This window comes from Idiotropiscis lumnitzeri, chromosome 9, assembly GCF_059441095.1.
Source record: "Idiotropiscis lumnitzeri isolate Australia: NSW breed Sydney's pygmy pipehorse chromosome 9, RoL_Ilum_1.0, whole genome shotgun sequence".
Classification (NCBI taxonomy): domain Eukaryota; kingdom Metazoa; phylum Chordata; class Actinopteri; order Syngnathiformes; family Syngnathidae; genus Idiotropiscis; species Idiotropiscis lumnitzeri.
The window spans coordinates 13,765,389-13,781,876 of record NC_142399.1 but is presented as its reverse complement, the minus strand read 5'-3'; the positions used below and the strand labels follow the sequence as shown (position 1 = coordinate 13,781,876).

The window sequence follows — 16,488 nt, the reverse complement described above, 5'->3', positions numbered from 1 at the left end:
ACAACCTCTCACCCAGTGTAAATGTGCTTGTTGGAGAAACACAAAGTCAACAGAAAAGAGGCAGTGAGTAGCTTTGGTATAGCTGGGGTTTATGTGGTTCGTGGAGATTGCAAGCTTTATTGGCTTTTTTTTTTCAATACAACAATCGGCAGTGTGGGTTTTCATTTACTGTAGAAAACAATGCTGTCAAACACGGGCTTGCTTACATTAGGTTTATTCTCTCATGATCTCTTATTATATATTGGGTAGAGCAATAAAATATATTAAGATTTATATTTCCAATACATGTAAAGGGTAAGTGTCTGGCCATGTTTCAGAGAGCCTGAGAGAAGTGCCACGTTCTCTTTATAAGGATCTAATGGAAGCTTGCATGTCCGGGAGTCAAGATAAAGTTGATGTAGATGCTTGGATCAGTCATTAGCATTTTAAATGATGCAAAACTGTTTTGGCTGCTCAGTTGACTGCGTTCCCAGTGTTTCCTTTTTTAATACTTCTATTATTCAAAGGCTCACTGAGCCAATTGATGCGACCTTTGGACCAAATATTTTTTGGCCCAAGCAAAGAAAAAGCCGACGTATGTTCAGGCTACAGGCGTGGACATTCTGTGGCGTCATAAGGTTCTACTGCACTTACAAAGTTCCACAGGAGTCAACAGCAACAAATAGCAGGAAGCAACAAGCATAAAAAGGAAGAAAGCAAAGCAGGAAAAAACAAAAAAAAACGGAAAAAAAAACAAGCGCCATCAATACAAATATCATTATCCTATGTATCAGTCATTCTTTGTCATTTTTTAACAATTCTTGATTCTCGTATGGGTTTCCTGTGCAAATCGAATGAGTTGCACAATTTCTGCTCACAGCCTCTGAAAGTGTCCGAGCAAAAAAAGTTCGAGTCAGAAGTTAAAAAAAAAAAAAAAAAAAAAGAAATTAAGGAAACAAACCAAAACCTAGCCAAGATTTTTGTTTTCCTAAATGGTCTGTGTGTAGATGCATGCTTCTGTGAGCGCTAGAAAAGCTTGGCCTTCTTTTTCATGTCGTTGCGTTTCCACAGGGGAAGCCTGTCAAACTCCTGGATCTCCATTCCAAAGATGTCAAAGAACGTTTCAGGAGCTAAGTGGCGCTAAAAAGGTGGAGACAACAAAGGAGGGGAGGTGGGGGGGTTAGCATCAGCGCCGTTAAAATGATCTCTGCAAAAATGACCACAAGCAATGAATACTGCACATTCTTGTTATTGCTCTATTTGTGTAACATGCTATTACACAAAGTTTGAAAATCTAGCATCAATGGCGGATAAACATTGATACCTCCAGTCTGGTTCTGTCCACATCCCTGGGCAGTTTAGCTCTCCCTCTACTGGTTATCACGAGCATTTCATAGGGATACACCTTAAGAGGGAGACACTCATCAGTGCACAGGGCCACACACCCAAATTGCTTAACTATTCACATCTTTATTTGACGAAATAGCAATAACTGTATGCAAATGTGTTTGTAATTGTGACAGAGGGAAGACTGGGCAGGAGAACAGGTGACAGGAGACTGACTGACAGTGAAAGCAGTCCTTTAATTTGTTGGGGAAATGCTGGTTGTGTGCTGCGGTGTGCATACGTTAACGTGCAATAGATCGAGAAAGAACAGGTCGATACAGTAACGTAAGGGCGGTAATTTGAGTCCAGTTCAATAGAATAAAAGAAATCCAGAACAACATCAGAAATGCTGGCCAAGTAAACCTCATGGGAATAATCACCCTGGAAAATTAACCTACAACCGGAATAACAAATTTCAAATGCATGAGAAGAAAGCGGCAAACCAAAGTTGTGGCGATGTGCTTGATAAGCAACGGTGCTTGTCTTTCTCCTAATTCTCATATCCACACAGTAGTGGAAGCGCGCTTCCGAGGTGTGTCAGACAAGTTCCAGGACTCACGTCACAAATTATATATTTGAAACCCAAACTACTAAATATAGATTTTCCCCTTCAGTGTAATCACCGCAAAGTACATAAATGTGAGCTCAGCTCTCTGGAGAATTTTAAAGTTTGTCCACGTGCTCTTATAAAAATATCTTCTGCGCCAGGAGACCAAGGAGACAAGACTTGCTAGGGACCAGTGAATTATTTTGAGGACGACCAAATGCCAGTCCAAAGTTCTTTGATGTGTGGGACATCAATGATCAACCAGCACATCTCCAAAGAGATCGTGCTGTGTTTGCTTCATTCAGTGCATGAAAAGAGGCGAGGACAATTTGTGTTTCGCAAGTCAACACGCCTCCGCACTATGCCCTGAGCATCTGACAGTTCCTGATATAAGGAGAATATCGGTGTGCTGGAGCAAAATCGCCTTCTCACTCAACCAGGCTTTGTGTGATTTTTTTCCCCACTTTCCCCAGCTCAAGGAAGTCATCAATTTCGAAGAAGTGGATGATATCAACATAGCTTGGATGATGATGCGGAGGACCCCAGAAGAACCTTTCCAGGACTGCATGAGGCTGGCGAAGTATATTAGACTCCGGAGCGCAAAACTTGTTGTTTGGACTTAAAATATATCTTTTGTGACAACAATGGTGCAACTTTTCTGACACCCTTCGTAGACAATATACTCTACAGTACTGTACAGAGTGGTATGAATGCTTTAGATGGGATTTTAGGCACTGGTTCTTCACTGTATAACACATACAGTATCCAGCCCCCAGAAATCAAAGCTATGTGCAGATGAACATGAAGAAGCCGGCATGCTAAGCACTAAAGTGACTGCAGCTCCTGAAGCGGCATGCTAAATCTTTAGCATCTCAAATTTGGGTGTTAGATATAACATCCCTGCACGATTTGGAGCATACAGAAAATGACTTCCATTCTATGGTTCGATCGATAAGCAACCCTCATTGCATTATGTTGAAATATTTGGTTTATATAAAGTAAGATAGCTGAAAATTTTGCTTTTAGATATTGTTAGTGTAGGCTTGCTATGCATTTTTTTTAACATACAATATATGAACAAAAGTATTGGGACCCTCGGGCATTTAAGCTGGGAAATGCACCAGGTTTTGGAGTGATGGGGTATTTTTGTCCATTCATCCAGAAGAATGGAGCGGGACTAGCTATTACATAATTTATTCTTTAGTTCATCCGAAGGGTGTTTGATATGGTTCTTCCAAACCAAACACATCCAAGTAGCAGTATGCATTTATAGACCTTGCTTTGTGCAGTCATACTGAAACAGAAAAGGGCCTTTCTCAAACGGTTCCCACACACATGGAAGCACGGCCAACATTTCTTGGCATGCCGAGGAATTAACGGGAGTCTCTCCTGTTTTTAACAGCAAAAATATTGGAACGATATGCACTGCAAGACCTGAAATGAACGACTTGGTTGATGTTTGCAGCCCCTTGCTTGTCATCAAAATTTCAAATTAGTGCGGCCTCCACCTTTTTTGCCGTGTAGACACCCTGTGCGTGTGTGTTTTTTCAATAACTTATAGTTTACTATAGCTAAGGCTCGTGGCAACTTTTGGCAAACTTTACTTAATACTGAATTGACACCAGTCCCAGTCATGTATTTTTCAAAACCTGCCATGAAGCGAAAGGATGGTGCAGAGAACATAAGATGGGCACCCGACTTGTCTTGAATGAACAGAGGAAAGCAGTGGTCCTAAAGAAACGAGACGCCATTACTCAACTAGACATGCTGAGGAGTATCAAAAGTACTTGGAGATGGAAGAGAGGCCTGGGCGATTACAAATCGTGTTGATGTTCTGACAACTGTTAATGTTGTGAATGTTATTAATAAAGATTGAGAGGACTGAATTATCATAGTTATACTTTATAAATGCTTTAACCTTTTTTTGTAGAATACTAGATGCAGACCATAGACACCATGACTCTATCTCTTGTGGCCCCTTTGAGACTATGGAAACTAACTGACACACACCTTACCATTGTTAACAAACCGGGATAATTTTTTGGAAGAAATTCTTGACTTGAGAGTCCAACTCAGAAATTCTGGACATGACAGTGCTGCCCTATTGTATTTTAAGTTTATTTTATTATACAGTAAATAATTTCTCTTTATGTTTGGATGACAGTTAAGCGTTTTAATGTACTTAAAACATTATCATTATTTTTTAATTTTATTTATTTATTTGTGATTCTCCAATATGAAGCACAAATGGTGATTACAATGCCCTGTACCTGAAAACAAAGAATCTTCTTCATCTTCTTCTTCTGCTTTACTCCCACATCTTGTGCTCCAGTTTCGTATACATAGCTGAAACTGCTTGCCCGTGTTTTTACATGAACTACCAAAGCAAGGTAACATAGATAGCCTGCAATGCACTGTGCACCATGGCAACGTGGTGGCACGCATGTCTTTAAGTGGTTTGTAATAACATGCAAGTCTATACTATTTTTTTTTTACCCATTTCAGGTCCTTTCCAGTGTTTTAGACATTTATTTCTAAGACATATAAGGCCACGATTAAGATTCAAGAGGATGTTTAAGACTCAAGTCCGACCCCTGATTGACTAGGCAACAGACACGGTGCTGTCTCAATACTTTTGTCCATATAGTGTAATTCACATTGTTGCCATCAGTACAGAAAGAAGAAGATACTTGCTTTGGGCTCCAACATATTAGGCATAGATACTCCCCTGTCCATCCTTGCAAGTGCTGCACGGCCATCCTTAATGTGCTAAAGAATAGAACATACACAAATATAATATAGTGGGAGGGGACTGCAAGGTTAAATGGCATGGGTATGTTGTTGCTTTATGACAGTGGGCACACTTTTCACTGGATGGAGCAAGGAGCATGACTATTGCTCAGGATCCTAGTATTCATGATGTTCAGTTGCTGTTTATGCGTCCCTGAGGTGAATTTAAAAAAAAAAAAGAAAGAAAAAAATATCTCTAAAATCTAACATTTAGCTGGGTTCATGAAATTGGTATACAGACAGACAAAACGACATGTGAGGTGGTGCTTGCACTTTGCACGTAGAGTGCAGTTGCTAAGCTAATGGGCAGTGCATTTCAAATGACTGCATATGACATACAAGAACATGTTCAACGACAATGCAAGCATGTAGCACAAGTGGAAAGTGTGCATTCCGGGCAAGATGCCTACTGCAAGCAAATCTGTAGTGCGAGGTGAGGAAGCATGCCATGTGAAAAAGCAGATGGGGGACATACCTGAAACTCTGCCGGACAAAATGGGACAGAAAATGAGACTCACAGTTAATGGTTTTGCTCTCACATCTCCTGTCAGGCTACTAGCTACTGTATAACACGTATCCCTGATGACACATTGGGGGCACCATTAAGCAGATATTTTCAAATGCACGGCAACTTCATGGATGCAATCTGTGAGGCATTTCAGAATATTTGATTACGGGGATATTTCTGGTGAAATTTGCTCCAAAAGGTTTTGGCCGCAGTGCTCACCTCTGCCTCCTCCACACATGTCACCGTAGCTGTTGTACTGCGTGAAATCTGTTGACTGGGGCTGCACGGTAGAGGAAACATGCTTAGTTTAGTTTACCGTGTATACTATGTACTGTACGAATTACTGCATAGTAAAAACTACACAATACATGCACAGGGTAAAAAGCATAAATAAACACAAATATAGCTACGTAAGAACAGAGCATTTTTTCTTCCACCTGTGGCTACAATACAACAGCTTTGAGTCTGACTGAGGTCTCACCCTGTGAAGGCCATTCCTCCCATATGCAGGCAAAGAGTTTGTTCTAGTTGGACAAGTTGAATCTGAAAGTTCCAAACAAACATGTATCCAAACATGACATCAAATCCTAATTGACTGGATTCAGTGAGAAGACGTTGACGCTTCTCATTACCTGCATCCCCGTTATCCTGCCTGGCGTCATATCGCTGAGCAGAGACACTCCTTGTGTAGCGTTCCCTAATTTGCTCTTTTTCCATCTCCTCCCTGAGAATTAGCTTTCCCAAACCTGACTGAATCTAAATACGAAAACATTTTCCAGTCAAGTTCCATTTCGAACAGGAAATTTGAAGATACAAAGCATGCACATGATCTGATTGACCTTATTGAGATGTTCTTCCTGAAGCTGCTTTCTTTTCAAGGCATCTTCTTCATCTTCTTCTCTGGATCGTCTCCTTCCCTCAGTACCTGCGGGATCCAAATACGGCCCCCCAAACGATATATTAAATGTCCAAGGATGATGAACATGTATTTGGCTAATGCAACAGTTTTAGATAACATAAAGAGAAGGTTTCTTCCCACTAATGAACTAATAAGAAAATTATAAACAGGGTATCAAAAGGAACACAAATGTGAGACAGAGTTGAAAAAGACAGACAAACAGGGGGGCTTTTTGGACTCTTTGGGTATGCTGACATGATGTTGACTTTGGCGGCTTTAATCATTTACCGCCTGGAATGACTGCACGCCTATTACACAGAACAGCACAGATGTAAGACACATGGACACATGTCAGTTTGAAGTCAGTCTCAGTTATCTCTGTCTAAGCCATTTGTGGCTTTATAGTGTAAATACCGTATACTGCATTAAAGAGGGCAGTAACATAAAAAGTGAAACTGATGCTACGCGACCTTAACAAAAAATAAATAAATGTGGGAGCAAAAGAAGCAAAGCTTTTTTTTTTTTCTTGTGCAAGCATAACATAATAAATGTGCCATATTCCTAGAGTGCTTAAAAGTGAAGCAGGGATGCAGTTAAGGATTTCGAGCAGATCCAGGGAAGGGAACAAGATTTAGTTAGGTGAGATTTGCCACTACATGGAAGCAGTGCAAGCATGCCCATCAGGTGCCTACTGTACCTAATAGAACGTAACAGGAGGGCCAACAATCACCCTCACTCTTTGAGCTGTCGTCTGGAGAGGGAGCATGGGCAGCAGGGAAGGTGGCAGATCTGATGATGTCATCAGCCGACTTGCTTTGATGCACTATGGCAGCTGTATATAGGTTGGTAACCATGGCAACTGATCTATCAGCATTTATGACACTGGCTCAATCGACCACATGTAGCTTAAACATTGGAGCAATGTGTGCAATTTTTGGACATGTCATTGTAACTTTGAAGTAAGATACACTACTCACAAAAAGTTTCAGAATGAACTTAAAACGCATTATAATCTTTCCAGGTGAACCTGATTTAACTCCCTCTAAACTTTTCAAAGCATATGACCGACTTTTTTGCTTCTGTATTCTTACAAGATGTTCTCTAATGAGAAGCTGAATGGAAAAATTCACAACAGAAAACGTCCAAGGATGTCCACTTGTACACCTTTCTGTGACTCTCCCAGTCTCTGTCTAAGCGCAACGGCCTCGTACCTCTGTGGACATTTTGCCTGGAACCTTGCAATGGTGAGGTAATGTTGATCAATCGTTAGCTGTCTTGTTCTCAAGACTGTATAAATATGAATTGAAATTCAACCTGAATTTTTATTGGGTGTGCCAAAAGTTATGAAACACTGGACGGTTTTACATGTGCATTCAAAAGTTTATAAAGAGGTCATATTAGCTTCACTTTTAAAGTACATTTTAGGTTAATTCTGAAATTTCACATCATAGTTACCGCATGTGAGTCGTGAAGCTAACATTTTCCCTATAGATAATCAGCTCCATTTGATTGACAAAAATACTGTAACTGCCCAAACTGAATACATTGCAAAATATTACGTTCCGGAATCAGAGAAAAAATGCTCAACATGATAGACAAATGCTCCAGGTGAGACAGAAGTAGATAAGAGACAGACTTCAAACATTGCACACATACTGACAACAGGTAACTACAAGTTAAAAAACAACACATTTTCAACACAGACCATTCATACATTTTAACTCAAAACCCAATCAGTATTCAGATGAGAGCTGTGAATAGAGGAAAAGGTACCGTATTGTTTGTAGATGGGTGGCTTTCTGTAGATGTTACTGCCTTGATCTGAAATTTGTCAAATAGAGAACATTCCATTTAAACACCCTTCTGCTTTTATTTTTTTTTACCCACAGAAGCAGCCTAATGCTCATCCCTCTGTATATTTAAAATAAGAGTAAGTAAAAAGCAACCGAGCAAGCTTCCAGATAGACAGAGCGATAGATAGATAGATAGATAGATAGATAAACGAGCAGCGACAGGGTGTGCTCCGACTCCTACCTGGGAGGTGAAAATGTTTAGGGGTCAGACAGAGAGGCGGTGTGCCCGGCCGGCTGTCGGGCCTAAGCGGGAGAGGGGAGCTCCGGCCGCTTGATGGGTCAGTGCCTCCAGTGAGAAAACCCCAAAAAAATAAATAAATAAAGGAACGTAAACAGGGATGAATAAGGGGAACCTGAATATGGATATGGACAAATGGGGCGAATTTGGGGTCAATGTTGGTTTTATCGGCGCAGATGAATGGAGTTAGAAGACGATTATGCGTTATGGAGACGATAATTGTTTGTCATATGTATATGACTATTTGCTTGTACAATGAAGTGTGAGTATTACAATTTGTTTGTCTCCGACAACACAACATAACTCTTTGTACAGTTGCACAACAAAATGTTAGGATTTGAAAGAAGTGGCAATGTGCATCATGTGGAGGATGATATCTTTCCACGAACATAGCAAAAAATGATTCATAAAACCTCTCAATGGCATGTAAACAGCATATAAACAAACACCGAGATTTCGGTAGCCAATGTCTAAAATGAAGGCACAAGCTGTCTGATGAGACATGCTGATGGCTCCAAAATGACTGAAGAGACCAGCATGAGGTTGCATCCCAGGTTGTAATGGCGATGATGTGATTTCTTACGGGGAGGAGGAGAGACATGGTGGGAGGGGTGGGGGGGGCTTACCTTGACTATGGGGGAGGAAGTGGTGTCTAAAAGGGGAGGTGGGGCGGGAGTCACTATTTCTGGAGCCCACACTGTTACTGCACAAGGAGGAGCAGAGCTTCTGCATGCCTGTCAAAGTTTCTGCAGGGATGAAGCAAGTGCGGCGCCCAGCAGCAGCCGCCAGAGCGGCCCATTGCGGGAGGGTGGTAGAGGTGGCAAATGTGAGGGGGAAATGAAAAGGGAGATTTGCAGGCATTGAAAAGAGAAAAGAAATTACAACCAAGCTACACTCTTGTACACAGTTACAAAAGGGATGTGTGAGGCTAAGGAGGCAAATTGGCTGTCTGGCTGGTATTGGAATATGACTTTTCATTTTTTCACAAAAAGAGAAAACAACCAGTCAGTCAATTTCCGTGAATTTTTGTTTTAAAACAGCAAAAAAAAAAAAAGAACAGGAAGTGAGAACCCAAACTTACTAGGCTAACATCTTTCCGTAAACTCACTTCAGAATCACCAGTAAAATTGCACGGACCATCCACAAAGGACTCACCTGGCCTGTGGAAATGCTGCGGGGACCGTGACAGAGTTGGAGTGTAACCATGGCGATTATAAACTGGCGACCCTAATGAGCCCTGACTGGTGGACCTCTGGAGAATGCGTTCTCTTTTGTCATAACATCCCTGACATACAGTATACACAAATATACAATGTGTCAGATGACAGTAAGGTTGACATTTAAACAGTACTATACCTACAATACACCTAAGCAGAAAACTGAAGTTTGATAAAACACCAAGCTCACCTCATTGGATAGGGTTGGAGACATGGTTCGAAAAGACTGGAAAAAAAGACAGCATAATTAAAACAAGGCTTACGTATTAGTTATTAAGTAATGAATCATTATTCTCTTGCTCTAGCTCTGCTCCAAAATCTTTATGATTTTGTGCAATTTATCAGATTAAGGGGAGCTCAACAAGGTTGTGTTGTGCAAGAAACATGTGGGCTACTGCGCCTGCCCTTCTCTGGGTACTAATAATAATAATAATCAATTCTTATCTGTAAACGTCTTTCCAGGCCCTCAAGGACACTGCACATGAATAAAACAACAGTTTCTGTTCTCTGTTTGCAAGTTCATGTACACCACCCTTCCTGACTCTCAAGCTTCCTGATGACCCTGAAGAGGATAAGCAAGACAGAAAATGGATGGATGGATCAGCAGCTGATCCAACTCACCTTTTCATCGGGCAAGGGCGAGCGCTCTCTCCTGGCATGAAGGAGCTATGCGGGACAGTGAAGTTCATTAGCACATATAGAAAGTTCACCAGTGATCTTGACAAAAAAAAAACTTTTGACACTTGACCAGTATTTGACATTTTACAATTAAACAGAGGATCAGCTTAGGAATTGCATTCTTGCTGTTCAACGTGACCACAAGGATGCCGCACATGCAATGGGAGGAGCATGCGGTCTGCTTTACCTCTCCTACACTTTCTCGTCTCTCCTCTCTTTCCTCCAGGGAGGTGGTGTACATAGGTTCATAGGTAATAAGGTCAGGGCGCTCAATGTCATAAATGGCTTTGACTTTTGGAATGGCAGCTAGGTCTCTGTAATCAAGAATCTCATTGTCTACTTTTGCCTAAGGAGACAAATAAAGACAAACATGCACACACGGACATGAGCAAAGAGATACTGCTGATGCAAATCCATTCTATTCTTGAGTAAGGCGCATATGTAACAAACAATTACTGGGGTCGGAAAGGATATTTTGGCGCTCAGAAAGAAGGAAGAATAGACATACAGTATTTATGAGTGTTAAATCTTACATAGATTGTGTGACCCGGTGAGCCAGGTATGCTTGAACCAGGTCTGGAACAAATACTCTCAGATGACGATCTCGTCGGCTACAAGAGGGAAAAGATCCAAATGCAACATTTAGTCAGAGCAGCTCACTTGGGCCGCCACTCACCACCCAAAAACCTCCCCCACAACATCATTTAGCCTTTATGAGCGTGGAGTGATGGAAGAGATTTGCAACCCCTGTATTTATCTTTCAGGAATTATGCAAAGCAATATCAAATCTTTTCAACATGTCATCTCACGATGAGGTCATTCATTTGCAAATGTGCAAAGTGAATGAGTGTTCCATAGAGTTGCCTTGCCTGTTTATGAGAAATGAAATGTTTGGATGACAGCAGCAATCTTGAATGCAGTATAATTAAATGAGCGTTTAACCTAATGGGTAAATGGGGCTTTTATAGAAGACAAATTAGTCATAATTCAGAATGGCTTCATGTGGAATCGCGGAAAGAGCACTACAAGCTGTCTCCAGCAGATGGCAGCAGACAGTACCCTGTTCTACGTGTATGGTGGAAGACAATGAAGCGCCTCACAGCCCATAGCGAATACAGTACCTGCCTTTCTGTTTTTTGAAGGAATAAGAGGGACGGAGGCAGTAGCTGTGGAGGAAGGGAGAAGGGGTTCACAGGACATCACACAGGAGTTGTTCATCTCCAGTCTGACTCAAAGTTCACACGTATGCTCAGGGGCGCCGCAAGTGATTTGGGACCTGAGAATATACCACTTTGGTCTCCAACACTACTGTTAATATTTTCGAGGTTCTCTGTCATTCTTAGGCCCTTCTCCCCCTTACGCCGCCCCTCCATACACTTAACGGACAAATCATTAGGTACACTTGTGCAATCGAACAGTGCAAGAAATCAAACATTCATTGCAATAATTAACTTGGTTTGCAGTTTTTTGTTACAGCAGTGTAACCGAAAGAAATTTAAAAAAATCTTTTGACATAGCTCTTGTAACGGATTTAAATAGAGTGTGGAAGTGTACCTAATTCAATGTCAGATAAGTGTACATCCAACATCACTGGAAGTGACGTTCTTAAAACCCCTGAAGCTTCTTTGTTTCGTCAAAGTTCACCCTCTAAGTAATTGCTTGTTGCACATGCAGAATTTTTCTCCATTCCCATAGAATGTTGTCATGGGACATGAACAGAAAGTGCTTCCAGTCAAGGTTTAGTTGAGGATAATGCAACATGCAGATTCCTACCCTCTCCCTGTGTCTCTCCTCTGTTCTAGTTGTGTTCTTGCAGCCAGGATGCCACACTGTTGATCCTGAAGAAACACAATGTCAGGATTGTTTCTCCAAGTCTTAATACTCCTCCCTTTAAGTGTCATGCAATTCTAGCACAAATTCCTGCAGAGTCAGACTTGGTTCGATCGTGAGAAGAATGTCACTCAATTATATAGTAAAGCTTTGCATTAGCGAAAAGACTGGAAAGAGCAAATTCTGACAATTGGACTATGGAACAGCACATTTTAAATATGTAGAAAGAATGTGATGTCCTCTGCAGGGTCTATTAGAGATTTGAAAAGAGGCTTGCGCATGCTAAACAAAGACAAGGTTCATTTCATTTGCTGCTTCTGCATTATTTACCGTATTATTCACCAAAGACGCATGCCTTTAAATCTAGTAAAGCTTCCAAGAGTCATAGAAAAATTGTATATAATTACAAGAGAACGTGTGCTCACCTTGCAGGTACATCTCTTCTCCTTCTGTGAACATCTGATTGCACCTGCTGCATCTCGCACAGCTGGGGTGGTAATGCTTATCTCCGGCCTGCAAAACACACAGCACAAAGAAAAGACCCGACTTCAGAGAAACGGGAAGATCAATGACATCCGCAGCGGTGAGGCAGGAAATACACCCAATAATCTCACTTCACTCAGCTATGCTCGGAGCCCCAAAGCCTGTTAAACCTTGGGACGTTTCAGCAGATCCAGCGAGGGGACTGATAATAGCTCCTCCAGAATTTAGTGCAGAGAATGTCAAATACTGTAAAATACTGGTAGGTAGGTATTTACAATAAGTCTTGAAAAGGAAAATTGTGAGCTGGCTCAAATTTTGCCATGAAAAGGTAAATGTGGTGCACCTTTTGTGTTCACTGAGTTCCAAAATTTTTAAATGTAGAATGACTTTTGATGAGCGCGCAGCTTGACTGACTGAATATAGTTCACATGAACTAAATCTATTTTAACAGACTCAAGAATTTGATTGTTTGCTTGTTTGTTTATTTCTTAATTTAGATCCATGGTCAATTAAAGGTGCCCAGCCAATAAGACGCAAAAAATAAAGAGTTGGCAGCCACTCACAAATACATCAAATAGAGTCCCCTTGAGTTACATCCAAGCACGTAATAGAAACTGAGCCAAATAAAATCACTTAGACTTAATCAGATACTTGAGTCTTTCTTCCTCCGACATTGCAAACAAATATAGAGCCACATCTGACAGGTTACCGAATAATTGCCTCCTCTAATAATGACACAGAGGACAAGAAAACAAAAAATGCATTCACTTACAATATAATTGAAGTGACATAAAGAACAAATCCGTTCCTTCTCTGGGATAGAGTGGCAGAGTACCAGATGTCAAGTTAGGACACACTGATCTCTGGGCTCTCGTCAGCTTTAATTCACTTGACAAGGTTCCCAGACCATATTGCCATAAAGAGCAAGTTTAGGAGCAAAAAATAAATAAATACCTTAACGTTCTACATTGAACTTTTACGCAGCAACGCTTTTATCCCTTCAACAAATGTCAGGTGTTAGTCTCCAACAAAACCAACAAAAACATTTTGTCATTTACCTTGTAGTAAATGCCAAAATGTTACAGCTCAAACTAAATTCATAATTAATCAATGTATGACCTCGTTTCTTGAAATGTTTCACTTTTTAACATAATTTATCCTCATTCCAGTTCTATTGCACCAAGGATGAACAACATTTTCTGAAAGTCAGATTTGTCTTCTTCTTCCAGCAAAATGCAGTTTCTCATCCCTGAAAAAAAGAGTAATAAATATATCTTTAACATATTGAAACATTAGCAATGCATTTAAATTAGGCCAGCTGTGGCATAAACTTCACATGGTGGTGTTGGTATAACAGGACGATGCATTTCGTACTGTAGAGTGGTATTCATCAAGCTTGTTGAGTTCAAGAGATGTTTAACTATCACTTGTGTCCCTGACTAAAGCGGCAGACTGGCTGGCATCACTTTGGCAGCACTGTTGCTTTGGCAGCAGCTCAGGAGGGAGATGTAGAGATCTTTTCCTATTGTCATATAGTCCAGCCTTAATACCGGATTACCGTAAACTCGGCTAGCTGGCAGTAACATTTTCATACCATTAAATGACTCACAGTCTGATTGGATCACTGTCTGCTAGGCAGTCGAGCTTGATGGGGATACTTGTGGCGGAATTGAATTGAAGTATTGATTACATTTTCAGATAGACGATATATTTTAGTATACTCTACATATTTCAAAGAGTTTCAGTGACGATTCAGATGCATAACAACACATTTGGCATTTTATATAATATTTATGTAATTGGTGGCAAAACAAGCCGGGGTATGCAAGCATTTAGAGTTCTAAAAAGCTGAAAATCTACCCAGAATTAATCTTTGAGCAGAACACTTTCATGTCAAGAGACTGTTTGGCTCCGTGTTGAAGAGATTACAACACAGATTAACAAAGTACATTTATGGCAAACTGAATTTAGATGTGAACAGCATGTTATATAAATCCACACCGACAATTTAAGGTCAGCCAGATTCCCCAAATTTCCTTGTACTTCTAATTCATACAAATGGCTTTGTCTCTTACCTCAAGTACTTTGCCTGTGATGAACTGATGACATGCCTCACACTGCACTCCAAAATGAATCTGGTAGTCCTTCTCACAGTACGGCGCACCATCCCTGTGTGGAGGAAGTCAACGCTGAACATCGGGAACATTGTTTTTACAAACAGTTGCTAAAAATACAGGAATATAAATAAATATCAAGCCAAGTTTCCGCCAAGCAGTTCAGTTCAGTTCAGCTTGCCTTTGTAGAGTGCAAACAGTATGTCAGCCACAGTTACGGTGTTACAGTTACTCATCAGGAGTGCTATATTCATACCATAATTGTTTTTGGAGCACAATTGTCCATTGGTGTAATGATTAATCAACATTTTTTCCAATGATTTTTTTTTTTTTTTGTTCTCTCATCTACACAGCATTAAAATTACACGTACAAAACAGGCTTAACTCATTCACGACCAGTCGAGTAAAAAAAAAAAAAATCTTTGACGTCTTTAGCCGTCAATGGTAGTCAATGAGTTAAAACATACGGTACATCACCGGCATTAAATTTGTATTAAAGGTTGGTTTTTTTTTTTTATTAGCAAGATTCACAAGAACCAGATGTGTTTTTGCAATTAACAAGCTTCTGACATCATTTGAGCTGGATGTTTGGCCACTCGTTGCAAAATCAAAATGTTTCATTCAAATTGTTTAGTTTCCTGACATGCACCCTGTTTTTAAACATAATGGAGTTGTGAGGATGAGCAGTTTGGATAAAGCATGGAGGGATGGAGTCTAAAAATGTTCAATAGGGTTTAGGTTGCTTGTTTTATCCATCAAACATTTTTTAGACATGTGTTTAGGATCCTTGTCCTGTAGGAACACTTAATTGCGTCTGTTTATTTAAGGCTAATTTGGATAACGCAAATTTTTCCTTCATTATTCCAACCACTTTGTGGATTGCACTACTTAAAGACAAGCAGCAAAACAGCCTCAGAGGACACTACCAGCACCAAGCTTGACAGTTATTACAGTGTTCTTAGATTTAAAAGCCTCGCCTTGACTCCTCTATCTAATAAAAATCTTGTCAATGTAGCCAAGTAGCTTAGCGCTTGTCTCGTCTGACCATGAGGCTTTTGTTCAGAAGATAGTGCGCTTGTCCATGTGGGGAGCTCTAAATTTAATTACATTTCACAACATGAGCTTGCTTCTTGGTTTGTAGTATGCATATATTTGAGGCCCAAATGAATGATTTTAACCTTGTTAGGACTAGAAAAAAAAATCCAAACTAAACAAAATTCCCAATTTTTGTTATCATTGAAGATATTTATCGTATAATCGGTTCACTGTGTAATAGTTAATAACTGTCCATGATGTATGTTTGCTAATGTGAAAAAATACATTATCCACACACATGTTACACGTATTGTAAAAAGATGTAAAAAAAAAAAAAATTGTGATGTAATAACAAGGCAACAAAGTGTAACCCACCAAAGTACAACAAAACATTACATAAAAAAAATAAAAATAACAAGAACAAAAGAAGTTTGGTTTCCTTAAGATTTTCCCTAACCAATCAATGGAATATAAAATTGAGTGGCCAAAAAGTGGTATGGCACAAATCAGTTAGTCAGGTTACTCTTATCTGGATGATAAAAATGGCAAGATTTGAAATAAAATTGCACCAGTGTAGGCTACAGTTACTTACTTGCTGATGTACTCGCCGGTTAGCACTTTACCACAGGCCTTACACTTGAAGCAGCCGAGATGCCACTGTTTGTCTAATGCTAGGAGAGCCTGTCCATTCTTAATATCTCGACCGCATCCTGAGCAATCTAAAGAAACAAAAGATTCATTGGCTGAGAAAGCCATTGTCAATTTTACACGCACATGAAAAAAATGTCTGGAAATAAGAGTGCACTGACTTAATTCTCACTTCAATGGATTAATATCAACACCCTGAACATCAATGGTGAGATTGAAGACTAAAGATGGTGTCAGCAAGGAGGTTCTCTTTCTATTAACATCACTTTTAAAAATTACATCCA

At 40.2% G+C, this 16,488-nt stretch overlaps 1 protein-coding gene across 16 annotated transcripts in view; it reads right to left on the bottom strand.

Moving 5' to 3' along the window:
* Positions 1-88: 88 nt before the first annotated feature.
* Positions 89-16,488, bottom strand: part of ablim1a (actin binding LIM protein 1a) — a 38,909-nt gene continuing 22,509 nt past the window's right edge. For 4 of the 16 annotated variants that reach the window (XR_015845045.1, XR_015845042.1, XR_015845035.1 and 1 more), the window contains exons 5-23: positions 16,149-16,275; positions 14,483-14,576; positions 12,350-12,437; positions 11,868-11,932; positions 11,216-11,260; positions 10,628-10,705; positions 10,282-10,440; positions 10,038-10,082; positions 9,607-9,642; positions 9,355-9,484; positions 8,826-8,945; positions 8,143-8,247; positions 7,882-7,929; positions 6,050-6,135; positions 5,843-5,966; positions 5,692-5,753; positions 5,430-5,490; positions 4,607-5,185; positions 1,304-1,384 (exon numbers count right to left, since the gene is read on the bottom strand). Coding sequence is in view for 3 of the 16 variants with exons in the window: in XM_088304460.1 (XP_088160586.1) it covers positions 1,006-1,119; positions 1,304-1,384; positions 4,607-4,681; positions 5,178-5,185; positions 5,430-5,490; positions 5,692-5,753; positions 5,843-5,966; positions 6,050-6,135; positions 6,806-6,940; positions 7,882-7,929; positions 8,143-8,247; positions 8,826-8,945; positions 9,355-9,484; positions 9,607-9,642; positions 10,038-10,082; positions 10,282-10,440; positions 10,628-10,705; positions 11,216-11,260; positions 11,868-11,932; positions 12,350-12,437; positions 14,483-14,576; positions 16,149-16,275 (1,886 nt within the window). In the remaining 13 variants the exon portion in view is untranslated. Of the gene's footprint in view, positions 1,120-1,303; positions 5,349-5,429; positions 5,491-5,691; positions 5,754-5,842; positions 5,967-6,049; positions 6,136-6,805; positions 6,947-7,881; positions 7,930-8,142; positions 8,248-8,825; positions 8,946-9,354; positions 9,485-9,606; positions 9,643-10,037; positions 10,083-10,281; positions 10,441-10,627; positions 10,706-11,215; positions 11,261-11,867; positions 11,933-12,349; positions 12,438-14,482; positions 14,577-16,148; positions 16,276-16,488 lie in introns of those variants that run through there. The other 12 variants (XR_015845043.1, XR_015845037.1, XM_088304460.1 and 9 more) reach the window with 11 other exon arrangements.